The sequence below is a fragment of the Anabas testudineus genome, chromosome 12 (assembly GCF_900324465.2).
Source record: "Anabas testudineus chromosome 12, fAnaTes1.2, whole genome shotgun sequence".
In the NCBI taxonomy this organism is placed as follows: domain Eukaryota; kingdom Metazoa; phylum Chordata; class Actinopteri; order Anabantiformes; family Anabantidae; genus Anabas; species Anabas testudineus.
The window spans coordinates 11,333,007-11,354,461 of record NC_046621.1 but is presented as its reverse complement, the minus strand read 5'-3'; the positions used below and the strand labels follow the sequence as shown (position 1 = coordinate 11,354,461).

Genomic DNA, 21,455 nt, shown 5'->3' with positions numbered 1-21,455 from the left:
AGGCGTTTTGGATAAAAGGGTTTATTATATAAATGTCATCATGTATGATAATATGTTAAATATTCTAATTAATACATATAACTGTAAAACTGGTTTGTTTGAAATTACAAATTTCAATTAAATACAATCTCTGACTACCAGTTTAGAGGAAACCTCTGCACCGGTGGGTATTAAAAGTAACTGTAGAAACACGCGTCAACATAAGCTTTAAAAGAGAGGGCAGATTTAAAGAGCTTTTGTCTTGGTTAATTAGCACTTCAAAGTATCAGCAGGTGACCATTTGTCCAAAATGGCATTTAGAGTTTTCCCTCCATTTCTTCACTGACAGTATCTTCACTACTGGATCTACAGAATGAATGTTTTTAGCATTTGAAAACAATGGTTTAAAAAAAGCATTGTAACTAGAAATGTAATGTGTTTTTCACCATAGTGCATTCATTGCATTTATTACAAAACTTCACACAAAACACACACACACAGAGAAATATAAACAACAGAAACACACAAAACATGAAGGGCAAAATGGAAAAAAGCTGAATATGTAGTCTTTCAAAATACAATAAATTGCAGATAAATTCTGGATTGTCTTCTTACACCGTGCAACCCACATTCTGCAGAGAGGTGTGTTGAGAAGAACGTATAGTTTGTACTTTGGACTATGAGACAATGAACAAAATCTTCAGGTCACATGAAGATTTTCCTCGACCTACAAAAGATCTTTAGACGTTTAAGCAGACTGAGATTTTTGGATTTCGTACCAGTGCGTTTGTGCTTAATGGCAGCAGATATGGCGTAGTCAAACACATCTTTGAGGTTGTGTTGTGTCAGAGCTGAACATTCCACGTAGTGATGAGCCTTGATCCTGCGTTTCAGCCTTCTGGCCTGGCTGAAGTGCACTGGTTTGGTATGCAGCTGGTCCAGATGAATAAGGATGTCCACATTGTGACAAAGGTCTGACTGAGTTCCAACCAAAACAATGGGAGAGGTCAGATTGCCGGCACGAATCTGGGGGATCCATTTGGAAGTGATGTTGTCAAAAGAGACAGGGTTGACCAGGCTGAAGCAGAGGATGAAAACGTCCACATGGGCATAGCACAGAGAGCGGAAATGACCAAACTCCTCCTGTCAGATTAAATAGAGAGTGATGAGAAGCACTGGAATAACCGGTGTAAAGAAATCATAGCATGGCATGGGATCTTTACCTGTCCAGCGGTATCTATCAGTTTAATACGAGTCGGAGCTCCATTCACATGGACCATACCTGGATGTCAAGAAGAAATTAGTTTTAGTCTTATTGCAGCTGTAATTGCTGCTCTTTAATAAATATACTTTGACTCACCAGTGAAAACATCAAAGGCCGTTTGCCTGTACTCGCTGGTGTATCCATTGAAGATGTAGCTGATAATCATGCTGGTCTTCCCCACAGCTCCATCACCCACCAGCATGCAGCTCACTTCTTCCCTCAGTCTGTTTGCTTTATCACGTCTCTGACAGGCCTGGGCCATTTTATTTTTCCTCCTGTTAATTTTTCATGATCCAAGCAGTCTGAAAGCCCATGCACAAGTGTAGTATTACTGTAAAACATGTGCTCTCCCCCCCCTTAGTGCCAATAAAGGCAGGAGGACACCTCGATTTGAAAGAACAAAGGCGCCCAATCAGATGAGTGGTCCCCAGAACTTTGACTGTTGCCATTTGATGCAGATTTACATGGTCACTCCCACTGGTAAAGGTCAGCTGATGTGACCTCAACAACTTAGCAGAAATGCATGTTTTTTCTTTGGCAGCTTTTTGTCTGCAAAAGCTTAAACCCAACGAAACGAGGCGTTAAAAGCCATAAAACAGCGTCATTTCTAAGGATCACTGCGCTATAAACAACTTCACCGTGTAAAACACAGTATTGGCCCTTACATTGAGGCATTTTGTCAACTATGATTGCTTGTAAAATTCACCTCAATATTATAAGCGGGCTTTAAAAGTTGGTTGCAATGAATAAATCGTTCAATCTCCGCTGTTCACACTCGTATCGAATAAAGTCAATAATTGGATGTAATACCATGTTCCGTCAATAGAGGGAGGCACTGCTCCAGCGTCTGTTTCTTTGAGTTTCTACTTTGAGGTTGTTTTTTGGTGAATGAAACATAATGAATATTTATAATAATAAATGTGCAATGCACAGTGACCTCTGCGTTTTTGCTTTTCCAGAGGGATATGGATGTTTTTTGTTTTCCTCCCATGTTTCTTTTACACCTTTTTTGTTTGTTTGTTTTGTCATTTTTTCATTAATCTTTCAGCACAGCTTTCAGGATCCCCGCTCTCCAAATGTAATATCTCATACCTCTTTCCAGCTCGTATTGTTTGTGTGATTTCAAACTATAAATTTTCTGGAAGTACTCAGAGGCAGCTTTATTTTCTCATGTAAAAGGACAAAAGCCACAGCCGAGGGGCATTGTTAGACTGTCACCAGCTGCAGTTTATAGCTGAAACTTCATGTGCCATGTTTCATCCTGTCTTTTTCAGGGTGACTGAGTTCAGTAATACACACAAATAATATGTTTTATTTACTGACAATGAACTCTTCATAGAACTCCTATATAAGCCTTAAATTATGGGGCAAAGTCCTAATTAATAAAAATGCCTTGACATAAGCAGTAATAATTTGGAACGACTTCTGTGCATGCAGAACCTTGGCCAGTGCATAAAGGGTGTGATTAGACAGGAATGTCAACGTGGATTAGACAGTCTTGCGTCAGTACAGTGTAAAAGACATTATAGCTGTCACTGACAGACAAAAAACCAGTTCATCTCCAACAACACAGGCTGCCTTATTGGCTTTCTTGCTATACTCTCGCCGTGTTGCTCACAGAAACACGAAATTATCAATTTAGCAGTGTTGTGCTGCAGATAGTTGTGCTCTTTGCATGCCTTCTCTTAACATATTATCAAAACACTCAGATTTGATTATACCTTTCCTTTATTTGATCTCCATGTAGGACTTATAGTCGATGTTAAGAGATGATGCAGTCATGTTCACTCATGACCAAGCCATCAAATAACAGAACAAGAACAAAACAGATGTTATGAAGGAGGCTTATGCTGCCATTATTGTAATAACAGTAACTTTCTCTTATTGTATGCATTTGTGCATTATTGCTCACATTATCTGAGACGTGACCACCCACATTTTCTGCTCCACAACATCACAGCTGTAGTACAGAAGAATTATGCAAGTAATGCACTGTAAGATGTGGTTTTAGAGAGCGGGAAACGTTTGGGGGTGAAAATACAGCTTTAAACAAAGTGTTGCTCCTTATCTGTCTGAGCCTGCAGGAAACTCTGCGAGCATTGTGTTGTAAGGTCTCTGCTTCCTGTTTGCCGTTGTTTCTCACTCATTCTCTTCTCCCTTTCTCCCCCCCCCCTCCTTTTTTTTTCCCACCACCTGCAGTGTGAGTGATAGAGTTTATTCCCTGTGGTAGGAGGACAACATCTGGCCCCCGACACACATTGGTTGCCAGCTCGGGTCCCATGCTACACCTCTGACAGCTGTGAGTCACAATGCTGTTCCTTAATCCAAGGTAAATGTCAAACACAGGAAACGGTCTTTAAATATCTCTATATCCCAAGATTCTTTTCCTGTAACAACTTCTTTTATCCTCACCAGTGAGCAACTCTTCTGTTCCACATAAGCCACTGTGCATCTGTACATGCTGTAGATGTGTTTGCAGACTTGGCATGTACCTTACTCCGTGCAGCAGATGTCAGTAGCGTGCTGACGACGACAGTGGCTCACTGCTGAGAGATAGTTGATGTCAGATATAGTAAACATGCTTTGTGTCTGCATTCTCACGCTCTCTCTCTCTTTGCATGACTAGACATGCATAGTTTTATAGAGATAATCTGCTTAGTAAGAGTGTCTCAGTGTGTGCGGCTTAGGGGAGCCCCCCAGAATATCTTCACACTTCACAATTCCCCCCATGTTGACTGTATGACTCTGGCAAATGTATGCAAAGATGTATTTTAAAATAAACTCCTAAATTCCCAGAACCGGGGCTTTGATCATGAAAAAGTAAACACAATGCCTAACTTAAGTTCCTGTCGTATATCACACGAGACAACAATAGAAAAATATGCCACATAGGTGTTAAAAGATTATGCACCTCCCTAAGCCAGAGATCAGCATGACACTCGGAGAGTAAGGGCACAAAAAAAGTGGCTGACACAGGGATGAGGCGATAAACAAGTCATTTGCATAGCATTTCCTGCATAATGTCTCTTTAAGTAGATGTTCTCTAGGCTCTTAAGTGGTAAGGATTAGAAGAGGTTGGGTGGCACCATCATGACACACCATGAACGCACTTTGCCTCTCCTTCTTCAGTTTCTAGGTTTGACTTTAGGATCACACATCAATTGGGACACGGTGTCCTGTCAGCAGTTTGGGTCACGCACCAAAGTAATGGGACAAAAAAAAAACAATATAATTAAACAAACAAATATAATTAGATTAGTCAACTCAAAATCTTGCACTCTATAGTTACTTTGCCAAGTGATTCAAGGGAATTCAGACCCCTGTCGACCCTCCACCACCACCTCCTCATCAACCTCATGTTCCTCAGATCCTCGACTGGAGGCCAGTTATTGCGGGAAAGCATAAGCCACAACTGTGAATACATTGTAATCGTGTGAATCAGGATATACCTACTTGCCTTTTTTGTTGGATCAGAGCGTTTGCAGTTAATCTGAATGAATTTCATAACCAGTATTGTATCATTTGAAGCTGAACCAGCTTAAGATAAGGCGGTCTGTCCCAGTTTTTAAGGGCTTTTTGTCAGCCAGTAAGCAGCCCCGTCAATTTAGTTACTCCTGCTCCATTAAACCCCGGCAGGGGTCCGGGAGCAGTGGACTAATCCCACTTTACCCTCCTGAGAGCATTATAGGGGGTCCCTCCGTTCTTCATACATACTGTAGATATATATAATGACATTGGCATTAACACATTCAAAAATTAACCAGTAGACTAGAGAGAATTTAGCAGTATTAAACAATAAACTAACTGAGATCAGAGCACTAAAACGTTCGACATGATGCTGCCACCTTCTATCATAAAGACAAGAAAGCAGCATCAATCATCCGCTCTAACTCTCAGCAGAGCAGCGTGTTTCCAGTGTATTATTGTACGTCACTGGGTTTCTGACCAGCAAGTCTGTGCATGTCTGATTTTATATCACATTCGAGTATCAAAAATAGGACTTTACAAACATGTGACTGATGAGTCAGGAATGTTGCATGATCTTTCCCAAGATGCACGATCAAAACACATCAAAATTCATATAACAGGAAAATGTGTTTTATCTAAGTCAAGATTTTTGGCTTTTTTTTTACCCACTTTGTAACAATTAAGATACGGTTTGAACCAAAGCCCGGCTGCAAAATAAATACATGAACATTGCCTTTAGAAATGATTCATGTCTCATAATAATTACCATCCATATAAAAAAAAAACACATCAGTGAATGTTTGATCTGATGCATTACAGGGAACTGATAACAATATCAACAGGGGTCTCACCCTTTGGCCTTTGAAGCATCTGTGTTTTTTTAGTTTCAATTGGCTCCACATCAATCCACACAACAGCTTATGTTCTTGCAGAGTCAGATTAGAATCTTTTTAAACAGGAAACTCTGCAGCAATTGGCTGATTAACATGAGAATGCAATCGTTTCAAAGGGATAAAACTTTTCAAACACAAAGCATCATTAGTAGCCATTATACACTTAGGAAAGACTGGATTCACATTAGAAATTAAATATATAAAAAGTGGCATTTGTTTGTGTGGTTTGTATTGTTAGCAGGAACTTATACATGGTCATGTGGATGAAATTGGTTGGTTATGAATTACATAATTTGCATAATTACAAATGACAACATGAACAGAACTTGTGATCAGTGCCAAAAGGTGCATAGTTAGGGTTACAATGATAATTCTGCAAGGAAACTATTCCTTCTAAAAAACTATAGACTGTGGGACTTACAGTACACAATAACCCTGCTGCTGTTTGCTGACTGTAAAATGGCATTGATATTGACACTTTGTGAGTTTGTGGGAATCAGAGCTGCCTTTCCTGTTCTTTGACAGAAACCCCTCCAGAGAAAAATGGCAGGAAACCTTCAGGGTCTTTTGATTCAAGGTAAGAAAGTAAGACAGAATACCTGGGAGCCTAGAGTCCTCTTTATGTCAGGGAAATCTTTAAAGCGCACGGGAACAGCATTCATAAATCAGGAATTGTTGTTGTTACCATTTGAAAGTCCCAGCGGGGTCAGAAACACACACATCAAGCTGGATTATTTAAATTAGAGAGAGAATCAGCAGCACATTTCTTATGATGTCCAATTCTTTGTGAAGTGTAATTGCAAAATTCATTTTATAAATATCAAACTTACGTCTGTGCCCTCAAATAAAACTTACACTAGATGAAAGTAGATAAACAAAATACAAAAGTGGTTTCAGGCCTTCATATCATCTTTAACAGTTTTAAAATACTTTAAAACTGACATTTCACATCTACTTTTTTTTAGCAATTGCTTATAAACATCTTAAACTGATGTCACAGAGAATTCATACAATCAAGAGAAAATGAAGAATGAGTTCTGTTTGAACAAACGCAGTTTAACAGCACGGATACACACAATGGGTTTTTGATTTATGTAGCAGAGTAAGAATATTGACAGAAAAAACAACATGATTTTAAAATTGAAATACATAATTATTACACATACAACAGAAGGATCTTTTATATTCTCCAAAAGTAAGAAGTACAATACATAAAGGTACAAACAGATCTAGACAACATCACGCTAGTGATGTCGTTATTATTATTCTTGTTTAGTCTCATGACACGGTTTTTTTTTTAGGTTGTCAACCTATGACAGCAACCTAAACCTCAAACCAGTTCTGGTGTGACTCTTGTGTGGAGAATATAGTACAATGATTTTATTTGTGGCATGTGTTGACACCCAGACCGTAAGTTAACGTCATTCTCTAAGGAAGAGCAGACCATTTTGCATACGTCTTTATGAGTCATTCATCATTCCGTGCTTACTTAAAACAAGCACCTGTCTGTCTCTGATTATTACACAAGCCATCATGAGAGATCAGGTTGGAATTGCTTAACAAACGTGAAGTCAGATGTTTCCTGGACATTCCTACCAAGCAGAACAGGAAGCATATGGACACCCTTCCACCTCTCCTCCCCTTTATATCAGTGTCAACTCAAATATGCTTTTAGGAAGAGGGGGTAGTTTGGTCTCAAGTCTTGTAAAGTGTAAAACTGACACAAAAATACAGGCTATAAAACTCCTGGCAAAATGGTCTACTGTACAAATCTTGATGTAACATTGTTACGATTGTGACAAAACCTGGATTTAACTATAAGATGCCACACATTAAGGAAGTGAGAACTAAAATGTCAAAATACTAGGAGTATTTAAAGTTTACTGGTTGAAAACTTCCCTCACAGATGCTCTCACTGAACCCTCGGGGGCCCGACGGCTCAGCCAGGCCCATGCAGCTGTGGTGGGTTTGAGTGTGAATGGGATTAGGGAAATGAAATTAAGAGCAGGAGAAGTGCCGTTCCTCGGGGATGGAACAGACTAATGAAAGAGGAGGCAGCTCGCTGGCTGCGGCTTTAATTTTGTCAAGCCTGGTTCAGTCCCCCGTCCTGCTCGGAACAGATTGGATTAAAAGATCCGGTGGGTGTGAGTCATGTTCTGTTGGGATGAGAAGAAGCAATTTTCACCATCATCATCAACCACTGGTGACGATGATCATCATCAACCACTGGTGATGATGATCATCATCACCAGTGGTTGATGATGATGATGATGATGAATGGATTAAAGAACAGTGTTTGTCATTGCACAATGATGGATGAGTCTGAACTGGGTTTTTTCTTCTCGTGTCATGAAACAAGACAAGCTGCAGTTCACGTCCAAAACAGAAACCAGACTCAGTCTTTTGATCTTACTATTCAGAAAGATCTTTTAGTAAAATATAGAACATCTGGTCTAGGTTTCTATTTTTGTGAGTGATGGATGTTTGAAAGAAGACATGTGGTTTATTGTCTAATCATTAGCTGTTGTTTGTGTCTTAATGAGAGACAGTCCTCCTCTTGTGGTGAAGTAGCTTTCATGACCACACAGCACTTGTCCACTGACAGAAGACCAGAGAGGGGTGAAGTGACCCTCAATGGACAGAGCTGACCTCACAGTATTAGAGGGCTAGTGCTCTCGAGCAGATGCACTCCATTAGTGGCAGAATCACTTTCTTTTTAACACACTTCCAGAGTGACCTTCAGCCCTGCACAGAGCAGGTCAAGGTTAAAGGTCAGGGTTCAGCCTAAGTACACATTAACATGCAGGTGGAGGCTCCTAAAAAGCACAAGTAGAAATAATGTTTTTGGGGATGTGATCAGTGTTCAGGGTCACGATAGGCTAAATGCAAATCCTGAGGAAATGACCTTAGTTATTGTGTGTGTTGATGACATCTTGATATATTAATTAACCCCTTATATTGATTAGGCAGTTCAAAGTGCAGGCTGAGCATTTCAGAGTATTCACGTACAGTGGCGAGAAAAAGTATGTGTCCTGTTTTCATTTCATGTTTTTTGGCATTAATCATGTTTTATGAGAAATTAATGTAATGTTGAGAAGGTTCCTAGAAACTCCACAGTTCATCGGTCAGCAGCTGAGTTCAACATTTTTGAAAAACGTGAGAAAGATTAGCATTTTGTCTTCAGTCAAACGCACTGTACATTTTACATTTACATGCAATGCAACTCCAAATGCATTATTTCTTTCGCCTAGAGAGTAATAAAACATTTCTTTTTTCATAATTCATGCATGAAAGGGTTAAAGTATAACATAGGGAATACAAAAAAAAATCTTCTAATGGGTGAACCCCACAGTCTCATATTCCATCTGCACCTCTCTAAGGAGCCCTAACAGTGCTGTAAGAGCCACTTATTGATGTGCCTTTAATGAGAAGGTGCCAGAGTGAGTTGTAATGCTCCAATGCAGCATAACCGACCTTTCACCGCAAATAAATAAATAAATAAATACAAAGATAGATCGATTAATGCCCCATCCATAAACACATTATAAAAACATACATTTATAAAAGTGGTGCTTGAAAGTTTGTGAACCCTTTAGAAGTTTTAACCCAGTTAAACAAACAAGACAAAATGAGGTTGACACGTTTTTGCCACACAAATATTAGAAAGAGATAATAATCCTAAAGTCAGATCATATTCCATACTAAATAAATAAAAAAGTGTAGTTTTTGTTTTATTTATTAAAATAGTTTCCCTTTATTTAGTCTCATGACTTGTGTGAAAATCTGTTCATGTTATAGGTCATCTATGAAGAAATAGAGAATATTTTCAAAGGTTCACAAACCTTTAAGCAGGTTTTTGTGGCAGCTGCATGTTTCTTATATGTATTGTCTAGTTTGACGCCCAGTTGCAGGTGAATGTCTTCAATGACTGTTAGATAAGATTAACTGTGTATATTTAGAGCATTCGCAAACAATTCACAAAAGAGACAAAACAAAGAATGGAGAGAACTAAATAATTATGGGGTGTGGACTGGGAGTCAACGAGGACACCGAGCACTGCATCACTGAAACACCAGATTTCGTGTCTTTATGACCTACTTATACCGGTTTTGTGTGTATCATGTGCCACCATGTTATGCATTAAGATGCCAGACATTTGGCAGCGCTGTTGACTCACAGCTGTCTGTCAATGTCTGTCAAACCTGATGATCTCATTAGTATCACTGAAAGCAAAACACAGTGTCTCAGACAGAACATATGATGTGAGTGAGTTCAGTGCTTCAGTAAACTTTGTTAAATAGTCACTGTGCTGCACAGCACCAATTATTATATGTAGTTTATAACTTCAATCATTCTAAGTGTAAAAGTGCAGCCACTGAACCTAGAGCTGTGTGTATGAGCAGGAGACTTTCTGTCCATCTTTACTACTTTACAAAAGAGTTCTTCCACGAGTGCATGTTCCCTTCCCATGTGGCTTCTGTAGCTCGAACCTTTGCCCTAGTTCTAGGCTGAGTTCTTGGAAATTAGAACAGTGTGTCACTTCACTGTACAGTACACCGTGCTGAGCTTCTGTGGATGAAATCCCACTATGTTCAAGTCTAGTATATGACATGTGCACATGTTATTGCAACGTGATCGAAGCTCACGCACTCACTGCCCAGCTCACGCTCTATATGTTCCCTGTGCTCTGTAGGAGAAGGCGGTTTCCTCTGCTCACTGTATGCACTGTAATGCACAGATTAGTCCTGACACCAGCAGCATGGCATGCTACTGGATGATACTTATGACAACAATATAACATACAGTAATATATTCTACATGTGTTTGTATCACTACATATGCATGTTTATTCTCAAGAGTTTGTTTTTGGGAACATTGCAATCCTAACATGATCTTAAAGTACAGTTCATGCGGGTTTGGGTTATGCTTGGCTGCACCACAGGAATTTTTTACTGACGGACAACTACTGTGTCTAGCAACATGAAACCAAATGCTTTTATAGCCCGTTGGTTGAGACACGAACTCGTGAACTGCAGAGAACAGCTCAGACAGCTCTATTTTTAAGCACATATATGTAAACAGCGCAGTGACATTGTGCAAGCGGTGGATAAAAACTGCTTGGCGTCAACAGGGCTCTGAGGAGAAGTCAGCATTCCTATAATGCAGACTCTACAGCTTTAAATTCCTCAGGCACGTGATGTAGGAACGTGAGGAAAGGGGGATCTGTCAACCACAAACATGAATGTATGAATTCATATGAGAGCCACTGAAAAGCATAAACACCATTTACCTCTCACAGATTTTTTTTAAAAATGAAAATATGTTTTTTTATTCTAGGCTCACACAGTATACAATCTGTTTCATACTTTTTTACAACAAAAGTGTGAAAAATCGAAGTAACTTCTTAGTGTAACCTTTTAAAAGCATCACACATTTCTCAAGTCTGCTCACAGCATTTGCTAAGTGTCAAAAGTGAAGTAGCTGAGCAACATGAGGTATAAGTACAAAGTTATTAAAAGACCTTTAAACAGGATTTAATTTCCCTTTCACCAAAAAAAAATGAATATTCTTATATGATAGTGCCCTAATGTAGTGTATTCATACAGTTCCTGGCAGTGGGGATTTTTGGTCTGGGGGTTTAATCTCCCCACAGACTGGAAGAATGTTCAAAGCTGCTGCCTCAATGGAGAAGAGGTGCTCATCCTCCACCTCCGGACAGTGGAGCCTCATGAACTCTGCCAGGCGGACAAGGTATTCAATATTGTGGCCTGTGTTGCCACTGCAGATGGCAATCTGGGCGGCAATCTGCAAGTCTGAGGCCGGGCCGAGGTAGATGGGGTTGTCAGAGGTAGCGATGTAGACGAGGGCCAGCAGCGGACACTGACCCTTCTCCTTAGGGATGAACTCCACTGTCTCTATTATGTATCCCCCCAACACAACTTCTCTCATGTTGAGGTACTGAAGGCACTCTTCAACCTGAGAGTCCGTCACTTCATACGCCACCCCCCATGTGCAAGCCTGCAGGGAAAATGGGTGAAAGGCGGATACAGTAGTGAGCATATGAGAATTCAATTGACTACACAAGTGTGATTGGCATTTTATGAGTAAACCAAATTATGTGACAAATTATGTGTCAGTATCATTTCTTTTACAGTCTGACCTACATATTCCATGACCTAATTTCATAGTTTCACTGTTATGCTCCCACATGTTCCTATTAATTGACTCACACAGTACAGTAGATGACGCAACTGCATACTTAAACACGGTCCTTAGCTTCTCTGGAATGAAGCCTGTGGTGTTTGAGTTAAAATAGCATGTCCCTTTGTTATTTTTCATAAAATCACTGCTATGATAGGAAGGTGGGAATTCACAGCATGCTGTAGGCTACACAGTAAAAAAGCAGACTGGGGACTTTCAGAAAGAGGGCAAACTCACCTCCTGATCCTCCACTAGTGTGACCACTCTGCCTGGCTGTAAAGAGCAACAGGTTTTTCCCATCAACATCAAGTTTTATACTTCACAACAACACACAGAAAAACAATAAAATGCAGTATACAGAAATACATTAGTGCAGGTACAGATCTTACATTTTCTTTGTCCCCTCGATAAAAATCATCTCCATGCCAGAAGCGCCTTTTGTATCCTTTAATGTAACCGATTTTACGCCCTCTGTGAGCAAAACCTGGTTTCCACACTAATGATCCATATCCAAACACCCACAGGCTGCTTTTTTCCTTTAGTATATCTTGAGGTTTCATTGTAGCTTCTTTAAAAAACGAGTCGATGATGTCGCTTCTGTGATTCTTCAGCGCTTCTTCATGTGCTGAGCTTTATCTTCCAAATCCAAATCCGACACTGTTGGTAAAGTGCTGAAGGCAAACATCAAATCCCAACTGTCCACTGCCCCGTAGAGAGCCGGGCATGTGTTTTTAAACGAGGTTCAGAGCCTTTTGGGTGTGTAGATATGTTTGTTTGTTTCTCTGCTGTATCTTAAGAAACACGTGGATTTGTTGTTCACAGTACGTCAGCAGCGGGCGGTCTCGACCAATCAAATCCCACAGAGGCGGGCTCAGAGAGCTGATAAGCCAATCAGAATTGGTTTAGTAATAACTGTAAAATCTCCCAAATGTCACAATAAATCTTGGGAAAGACTCTTTCTTTGTTTCTTTCTTTCTTTCTTTCTTTCTTTCTTTCTTTCTTTCTTCTTTTTTTTGTATTTATTTTATTTATTTATCTATTGAAGTGCCTATTTTATCTCCTGGGTGTTGAACAGTCAGTGATAGTCCAACAGATAATCACCTAGCCTATAAAAAGCTGGGACAGTTTTATTTGTGCTGTCTTAAGCTCCTTAGGTGTCTCTATTCTGCATTGTGCCCATGAAGGCTGATTACTTGAGTTCACTCGTCCTCTGCCTGTCACTTGGTGTACATGATATTTGAAGAGTTGAGATGTTACAGTGGAAGAAAGTCTTTTCTTGGAACTTAAAGCTTACTGCCCCCGAGTGGTAATAGAAAACATAGCTTAATTCATGAGACATTGGACATTAGTTCTAAGAGATCGGCAGTTGTCAGCTGTCAGGCTGCTGTTTGCTTTGCACATGCTTCACTAGCAGGAGGCCACACGCACATTTCCTAACAAACACATGGACAAGCATCTTTAAAATATAAATGATACATTCTTCACACCTCCATCTAACCTGGCCACTCTTCAGCTTTGAGCTGCAGCCACACGACACGACACCACTATCACAACAGATCATATATAACCTGCATTGCTTTGTACTTCAGAGCTTCAGTTGCTGTGATGTGAAACGTGACACCTAGTGATACAGCAGCAGTTAACTAGAAAGACCGCAAGGACTCTTTATTGTCACATACAGATATTTTAAATATATGTCTTTTTGTGTATGTATTTCCTTACAATGTCGCCAATTACAACGCTTTCCACTGACTGATTGCTAGCACATCGATTTCACATCACACAGAGTTCATGGACATTTACATGGAATCACTAGAAATGTTATCTGAGCCGAATATGAACGTATTTTCTAAACAATGAAGTTACTTTAACACCAGCTGACACAAAATCGATTTGAAATGATTCCAACATTTAAATTAGGATCTCTATTTGAGCACATGTACACTCAACCATCCAAGACCAACAAACAAACAGTGTACCAGATATGTATTCTTTTTTTTTTTTTTTATAGCAAAAACAAAATATATATATATAAAATAAAACACAACACTTCAAAAATAAATTCACCTTTTTGGGGCATCGACTTTAAAAAAAAGATGCACAATTCATACTTCTAATCTTGACATATAAATATACAGTATATACAAAATAATCTTATAAAACATAGAAAGATCAGTGCTTCAGAAATTTAAATTACTGATGAAATACTAATCTTACAAAATAACATTATTGGTTCAGTAATTTCCATTGAAGGCGTCCTTGGTACAACAGTCACTTTTCTTTGTCTATATTTAAAGGTGACCTTGCATAAGGTAAAACAAGGACTTATCATGAGTTTCCCTGCATGGTGCTATAGCATATTGTATCTTTTGACATTTATACTACCTCCATGTTGCTGTGCAAAGGAATCAAGATAAGGCGGGGCACAATGTTATTCTTAAAAACATATATAAGGCATTATGATTCAGGCTGCATACATTCTTTAAAAAAAAAAAAAAAAGATGATTCGATTTACAAAACTGACAACGCTTAAATATAATTCAAAAATGAACCGTTTTCAGTAGTTTTTGTTGCTTTTTGATTTAGCACAAACTTGATTTTTGTTTTGTTTGTTTGTTTGTTTGCATAGCAAATTGCAGGCCACAAACATCAGAAAAGTCTATCTCTTTCCACAGGGTCATTGGCAGTAACTTGATTGGCTGATTGCTGATTACTGCAAGAAGAAGGTGGAGAGGGGTACATCAAAATAGTCCTCTTCTTCTAATCAAAAACAAAAAAAAAACGAAAAAAAAAAAAAACAGGCCTATTGCCCTTGGATGAACTTGGACGAGCAAAACCATCCACTTGTCGGATTTGCTGATTATTTCCTGCAGTCTTGTTTCAGTCTTTACATTCTCACAAAGTCTAGTAGCTTTAGTTCTATTGCATTCGAAGAGCACACCAGCTCTATCCAGTTATCAAGTTTTCAAGAGCAGCAACTTCCATTTAAATAAATCCCGGTCCCTCCGCACGTGTAAACAGTCCACAGAAAAATCAAATGATGACATTTATTATACCTGGAGGGGAAAAAGACAGAAACACTTAGTGACTGTTTTAGCAGTAAAGAACAGAAGCTCTTTCTATCACAGGATAATAAAACTGATTCATTATGAGTAAAGATTACCTCAGTTGCGATGATGCATTCATTTTTCTCTTCTGCTATTACAAAGACAGACTGGTACATTGAATCTCTGGAAGAACATATTGTTGATATTTTACACTCCGGCCTTACACTGAAAAAGAAAAATACTTCATGTCATTTACTGAGAACACAGTGTTGCAATGAATAAAATATACATCAACATGCTCATTTGTGTTTTAATGTGCACTTACCTATACATTCTACTAAATTGCTTTTTATCTTCTATTGTCTTTTCACAGTTTTCATCTTTGTCCAGGATGGACAGCTCGTCCTTGTACCCCATGCAGCTTTTATAGTCCAGGTGGTAGTGGTTGAGGTGTTTGTGATTAGACTTGTTGCTGGGACAATCCACCTCCAAATCGACCTTTTTATTGGTGTTTTTGAGCTCTAAAATAGAGATGAGGTTCTCTTTCTGAAAGTCCACCTTTGACAGGTTGTTCATTGTCTCTGAGTCTTTCTCGTGGTTTCTCTGCTTTTTAATGTGACGTATTACCACCGCTACCATGCAGAAAAGCACCAGAACAGCCACCATGCCTACTCCTAAGCTGATGGCTGTCAAGCTCAAGCTGTCATCAGGGGTATTGTCTAAATCAGTGGACTGGCACTGGGGGCCACTGTAATGGGCAGGGCAGACACACACAGGCTGCCCTCTGGCTCCAGTGGTGCAGGTGCCTCCGTTCAGGCAGGCCTGAGAGGTGCAGCGGTGTGTAGGTTTGTCGCAGTGGCGGCCTGTGTACCCTGGAGGGCAGGTGCAAGTGTAGTCGTTGATACGATCTATGCAGGTGGAGCCGTTTGCACAGGGGCTACTGGCACACTCGTTGATGTTGGTCTCGCAGCGCAGTCCTGTGAAGCCTGATCGGCAGTTGCACAATCGGAGGTTACCTTGGATCACACAATGACCACCTATGCAAAACAAAAAGCCATTAAAGGCACCTTTCTAACGTACAACATCATTTCTAACACAAACTTTCAGTCTGAGAGAATTAAATGTATTACCATTGGCACATTGCAGCGAGGTACATTTATCCATTTTCTTCTCACAGTTGAGTCCAGTGTATCCCGCTGGACACTCACATATGTAATTATGCCCATTGTCCCTCTCTCTGCACTTGCCACCGTGAAAACATGGCGTATCTGCACAGGTCAGCATCTTGTGTTCACAGTGTGTCCCTTCAAACCCCTGTGGGCACACACACTCATAGCCATTCTCAGAGTCCTGCAGGGGGAAAAAAAAGATATAAAGTTTATCTAAAAGCTCCCTGTCAGATGTTTTCTTATCACATCCTGTTCACGGCTGCCCCAACGAACCCCATTATCTTTCGCATGAATTCTATTTACAGTGCACAGTCTGTGAACTGGGTCATCTACTGACTTGACAATCGATAGCATCCTCCTGAACTAGCAGACAGACTGAGGCAAAAACAAAAACAGGAAAGCTTGTGTTGTGGGAAAGGAGAGAGAGAGACTTCTGGACGCACCAGGCAGTGGCCTCCGTTGTGACAGGGCTGGCGGTCACACTCCTGGACTTGTGAGTCACAGTTAACCCCGGTGAAGCCTGGCAGGCAGGTGCAGGTGTAGCTGCCATGGCCTGTATTCAGACACGTGGCACCGTTGGCACAGGGTTTGTGATGGGTGCAGTAGTTCAGATCTGTAACGCATGAGTGGAAACATTATTGATGGAACCAAAAGGTACAATAATACATTCAGTGCTCTTATTTTGCTGTTTTTCCCTTTAGGGAACGTGGTAGTTACACACCTTGGTCACAAAAGATGCCTCCCCAGCCTTCTTTGCAGCTGCACTGCCACGGCTCTTTACAGGTACCATGTTTACAGGACGGATGGAGTTTACACACATCACAAAAAAGTCCCTGCCAGCCCTCTCTGCATCTGCATCACATAAAACATTACAACATGAGTGTTGGCACACAGATTAACATCATGTTCACCATGTAAAAACAACAGAAAACCTTGTGAAAAGTATCCATTATGACATAACTTTAATGCTTTTAGAGATAATTTAAAGCAGGAGCACACGACATTAAGGGAATGACTAAACTTATAGTGTTATAATGATTTTAATTGTTTTAATTGTAAATGTTGCTTGTGCTTTGGTAGTTTGTGGATCCCATGATGCCAGGAAACAGAGCTGAGCAGAGAGAAAACATACAAGCGAGCACTTACTTGCACTCTCCAGGAAATGTGCAGTTTCCATTCCTTTCATTGCAGCCCTCCAGACAGACGGCTGTAAAAAATAAAATAATAAATAAAAATTCAAAAATTCAAAATAAGGACGCAACAAGTATTTAAACGCTCAAGAGTTCAAATGTAGCCGTGCATCCCCTTTAAATGGGCTTCCCTGCACAATAAAACCCTAATAATAATAATAATAATAATAATAATAATAATAATAATAATAATAATGGCTCTCCTGTTCTGTATGTGGCTTTGATTGTGCATGGTTTTCCAGTGTTTAAGCGGTTGGTTAGTGCGCAGCAGATGCTTGTTCTCAAAAAGCAGGACAGCTGCCCCATTGTTTTCTGTGGGCAGTTCGAGCCCCGCTTGCAGCTGCTGCCTTCCACCGCCTCAACAATAGAGCCCGCAATTTAGTGACGCGTGGCGGCCGATAATGCCGCGATTAACCTCGGCGCGTGCTACTGGGCGACCACCGCCCCGGATTAAAACCAAGCAGGGTCAATGTGTGTTCAAATTTCACCTCAATAGTTCATCTGCATGGTCGTGTTTTGTCTGCTCCACGTCTCAAAATACACACCTGTTATGCAGCAATGCGCGCCAGAAAAGACAGCGCATGGGTACCTCTGATCTGTAGTGACCTTATGCAACACAATGCCTACCTTTATTTATTTATGTGTTGTATGAATCAAACGATTTATAGCTTTATTTTAGGCCTACTTCATTAAGGTAACACACTCAACGTTATATCACAAAGAGAAGTGTCCATATGGTGGATTGACGCGTCCTTACGTTCTTGGCAGTAGTCCCCCTTCCATCCCGGCAGACAGGCTCTTTGCCCGTCAGCCTTGCAGGTGTAGTGGCCAAAGTGGTCGTCTCTTGGAGCACATATTTTGGAACAAGTGTCGCCGTAGTAATTTTCTTTGCAGATGAGCCGGTATGAGTACCGCAGCTTCGTCTGCGCAAAGCTCTGCACGTCCTGGGACCACTCAGGCCCTGTGCCCAACTGTTTCTGGACGGTAAAAGAACTGATCAAGAATTCAGGGTTGGTGGTATCTGGGAAGAAGAACATGAACAAGATCAGAACAGAAATAATTGTAAAAGGTTACATCAGCTTATGATACAGTTTATTTAGTGATCTGTAGCCTTCAATGAAGTCTCATCTCCCCCCTCACACCTGACTAATATCCCCGTGTTACGAAGACCTCACAAAAAAGGTGTAAAGTCCAGGAAAAAGGCTGTCACGGGGATTTTTGGCAAGACTTCAAATTCTCATTTAAGTCTGTACACTTTCCCATGTAGGCCAAAAATAAAACAAGGGAAGTGCGATTGTGTTGGAGAGATGTGATTGTAAGGAATTGTTTGTGACTCATAACACATCCTAACAAACACTTATCCATGACACTGAAAATGCCTGATGAATTTGTCACCACTTTAAAAAGGTTCAGTGAGGGTACTTATTTAAAAAAAAAAAGTGGGATAGATGATAAGTCAATTAGACACACACACACACACACACACACACACACACACACACACACACACACACACACACACACACGACTTGACTCCCTCTAGTGGGGAATAGACAGCGCACGTCTCCTCACCTCCAGGTGTGTCCCCCTCAGGAGAATACCAGGCGTCGATAACTAACGAGAAAGCACCCTGTGGGGAAGAAATAGAGGAAGACAGGTCAGAATTTGACAACAGACAAATGCGTTTACCCCAATTCATTAAAATACCGATTTGGCTTTGAAAAGGTTAACTCATAAAATAGTTAATTTTTCTATTTAGAAAATACATGAATCCCGTTATGGCTGCGCACTTTACGCACCGAAGTAGGGTATATGCGTTATTTGGATGTTGAGCATAAAATAATAAAAACGAGGTATTTTAACTTATTTTAAGTTACATTTCTTTCCCTTTTAAAATCATATTGAATTTGGTTTAGTTTGGTTTCATCGTGCTCGTACCGGCCAGGTGTACTTGAGGGGCAGATGCAGCCTGGCGTCCTGATTGATGCTGAAGGAGTCGGAACCCAGAACAGGTGTGGTGACGTTACCAAATACGCAGTCTCCACGAGACACCACGGTCTGGAAGTTCTTCAAACAAACCGTGAAATAAGTCCTGCAGCCGGTCATGCTGCAACTACGTCCATTCGCCAGCAAACCTTGAGTATTTTGAAAGTGATGGAGCTCTAACTCGAACACACCTGATCCCAGAACCTAAAGGGAAACAAACAGTGAGCACAGAAAACAAATGCAATGTCTTTCTCTTTAGAATATTTCTTTTCCTGATTGTTTAGATTAGAAGATTATACCTGAGTAAATAATGTTATAACTATTGCGAGGATAGAGGTAAACCAAACGGCCATCCTTTAGGGTTTGAAGTGCGTATCCTTAAAAAATCAGCTGGACCTCCCACAAAACGCTCCTATTCCAAGTTGTGATGGCAAAAACGGTGATGAGAATAAATATAATCCTTCTTCCAAAGCCTATAGGACAAGATCCAGCTCTGCAATCCGTATCCAGAAGAAGAAGTTGGAAAAGACCGAGTTATCCAGTGCTAGAGATTAGACAAATATCAGTAACGTCAATATCCACAAGTGAGTCATTCTGCGGTCTTTATGTTGCCCATCCATCGTGCCGGTCAGTTGTTGTTTGAGTTTGCTGTGCTGATACGAGACCTGCGCTGCCAACAGTGATGCGAGCATGTGGAGGAGCATCAGCGCATACTGACTCCCAGTGAAGGGACGTTTGACGTCCCCCTCGCCTTATATACCGCCCTGTGGTGTCATTACAGACACTATCAGCCGGTAGACACCGCCCACTCTCTTCTGCACCTTCGTTTTGCTTGAAATGTCATCAACATTCACTCCAGTTTCAGAGGTGACGTGGTTTTTCTTTACTTGGCTCAGACAAAAAAAGCAACTTTCTGCGCTTCTCGAGTGAATGAAGTACTAAAAGAAAACAAAACTGAAAGATACTGCAAGTACCAGGTTATATTCATGTGTTGTTTTTATGATTACACAATCATTATACAGACAGTCATTAAATTCAGTGTTTATTAGATACTCTCAACAGTAGGCTATGAGAAAATCTATCATGTCCACTGTGCGTCTTTACGCGTCTGGATGCGCCATGTGCGCCTCCGATCTCAGCATTGTCTTTTTTTTTTTTCTTTCTTTCTTTTTTTTGTGTTTATTTTAGATAAAGAAATTGATGAGGGAGATAACTCCACAGCGGCACGATAATGGATTCACAACACACACACAAAAAAACGAGCGTCCTAATGTGAAGGGTTGAGATAAATATCAACGTAATTGTGTTTCTTGGGAAATATTTACATGTTCCACATGCCCTAAAGTGATGTTATTGTTTTTATAATTGGATAGTTATCGTTTGGGCAGGCACACTGAAACACACGAGCATGTAGTGTGTGGAGCATTGTGAGAGGAAAAGTCCGAATTTACCTCCAGTTACTGTTTATTATGCTTCAGACAAATACAATAACAAGCGCAAGCACCCAGCTGTTCGGGCGCTTTATTTAGCATCATAACTCATAATGCCCTCAATTGAAAGCCCATTTGTATAAATTAAAGTGAAGATTGTATCCTACATGCAGCATAATAATGTTTGTTGAACTAACTTCCACTACTGCCAATTGCAAATGCTTTCTTCTGTGTATTATTGTTCCAAGAAGGGGGGGAAGAAAAATGAACTCGGAACAGTATATAAAGAGTGCTGTGCAAATAAATTCCAATACCATATACATTTTTATCACATGTAAACTCATGCTGGGCACAGGCATTGTTACCTTTATCACCCCTGCAGCAGGCCAACTTGTCTGGAGGATTTACAGTGAGGGAACAGGATTTAGGAACCGTTCCCTGGCCATGAAGGTGTGTGAGTGAACAGCTCTCCTGCAGTGATGACTTCATGTCTAAACCCTCACCGTTGACTTATAGGTTTTGAGATTGAACCAGAGACAATGGCCTATTGAATCTGGAGCAGGGTGAGTAAGCATCTCATAGCTTTGCTGTATTGAAGCATTTGGCATTTCCGCCGCTGAATCACAGATCCTGAGTAGGATCAGTGCAGCTCGGTTTAACCCTGTATCCTTGTTCTGTTTTGTGCCTAGAGCCACATCAATCTCTTCTGTAGAGACGGGTATACGGAGTAACGGCGGCCCTGCCCTCCTTCATACACATCACAACATCCTTACACTTTAATATTTGATGGGCTAAGGATGAGGTTTCCCAACCATAGCTCAGGTTACA

The 21,455-nt window shown here is 40.4% G+C and overlaps 3 protein-coding genes across 3 annotated transcripts; all 3 read right to left on the bottom strand.

Annotated features, from left to right (window-relative positions):
• Positions 1-684: 684 nt before the first annotated feature.
• Positions 685-1,505, bottom strand: LOC113158530 (rho-related GTP-binding protein RhoV-like). The gene is made up of 3 exons (XM_026354486.1): positions 1,340-1,505; positions 1,203-1,261; positions 685-1,122 (listed from the first exon to the last, which is right to left on the bottom strand). Exons 1-3 carry the CDS (start codon positions 1,503-1,505, stop codon positions 685-687), a joined length of 663 nt encoding a protein of 220 aa, XP_026210271.1.
• A 9,057-nt stretch (positions 1,506-10,562) lies between these two features.
• Positions 10,563-12,434, bottom strand: LOC113158248 (glutathione-specific gamma-glutamylcyclotransferase 1-like). Its single transcript, XM_026354008.1, has 3 exons — positions 12,195-12,434; positions 12,043-12,078; positions 10,563-11,622 (listed from the first exon to the last, which is right to left on the bottom strand). The coding sequence occupies exons 1-3, from the start codon at positions 12,363-12,365 to the stop codon at positions 11,203-11,205; spliced, it is 627 nt and encodes a 208-aa protein (XP_026209793.1). The 5' UTR covers positions 12,366-12,434; the 3' UTR covers positions 10,563-11,202.
• Positions 12,435-14,271: 1,837 nt separating this feature from the next.
• Positions 14,272-19,945, bottom strand: LOC113159434 (delta-like protein 4). The gene is made up of 11 exons (XM_026356108.1): positions 19,497-19,945; positions 19,150-19,401; positions 18,784-18,841; positions 17,969-18,232; positions 17,168-17,228; positions 16,743-16,873; positions 16,465-16,634; positions 15,983-16,202; positions 15,178-15,889; positions 14,969-15,077; positions 14,272-14,861 (listed from the first exon to the last, which is right to left on the bottom strand). Exons 1-11 carry the CDS (start codon positions 19,548-19,550, stop codon positions 14,856-14,858), a joined length of 2,037 nt encoding a protein of 678 aa, XP_026211893.1. The 5' UTR covers positions 19,551-19,945; the 3' UTR covers positions 14,272-14,855.
• Positions 19,946-21,455: the final 1,510 nt, after the last annotated feature.

Bases quoted from the DNA above. Each gene is read 5' to 3' on its own strand.
- LOC113158530 (XM_026354486.1), bottom strand. From the start codon at position 1,505: ATGGCCCAGGCCTGTCAGAGACGTGATAAAGCAAACAGACTGAGGGAA. The intron at 1,262-1,339 runs GTGAGTCAAAGT...CTTGACATCCAG, and splicing joins GGCCTTTGATGTTTTCACTG to GTATGGTCCATGTGAATGGA. The intron at 1,123-1,202 runs GTAAAGATCCCA...TTAATCTGACAG, and splicing joins TGATAGATACCGCTGGACAG to GAGGAGTTTGGTCATTTCCG.
- LOC113158248 (XM_026354008.1), bottom strand. From the start codon at position 12,365: ATGAAACCTCAAGATATACTAAAGGAAAAAAGCAGCCTGTGGGTGTTT. The intron at 12,079-12,194 runs GTAAGATCTGTA...TGCTCTTTACAG, and splicing joins ATCGAGGGGACAAAGAAAAT to CCAGGCAGAGTGGTCACACT. The intron at 11,623-12,042 runs GTGAGTTTGCCC...TTTTCCCTGCAG, and splicing joins CACTAGTGGAGGATCAGGAG to GCTTGCACATGGGGGGTGGC.
- LOC113159434 (XM_026356108.1), bottom strand. From the start codon at position 19,550: ATGGCCGTTTGGTTTACCTCTATCCTCGCAATAGTTATAACATTATTT. The intron at 16,635-16,742 runs GTGTGTAACTAC...CATGCGTTACAG, and splicing joins AGGCATCTTTTGTGACCAAG to ATCTGAACTACTGCACCCAT. The intron at 15,890-15,982 runs GTAATACATTTA...TGTTTTGCATAG, and splicing joins CTCGCTGCAATGTGCCAATG to GTGGTCATTGTGTGATCCAA.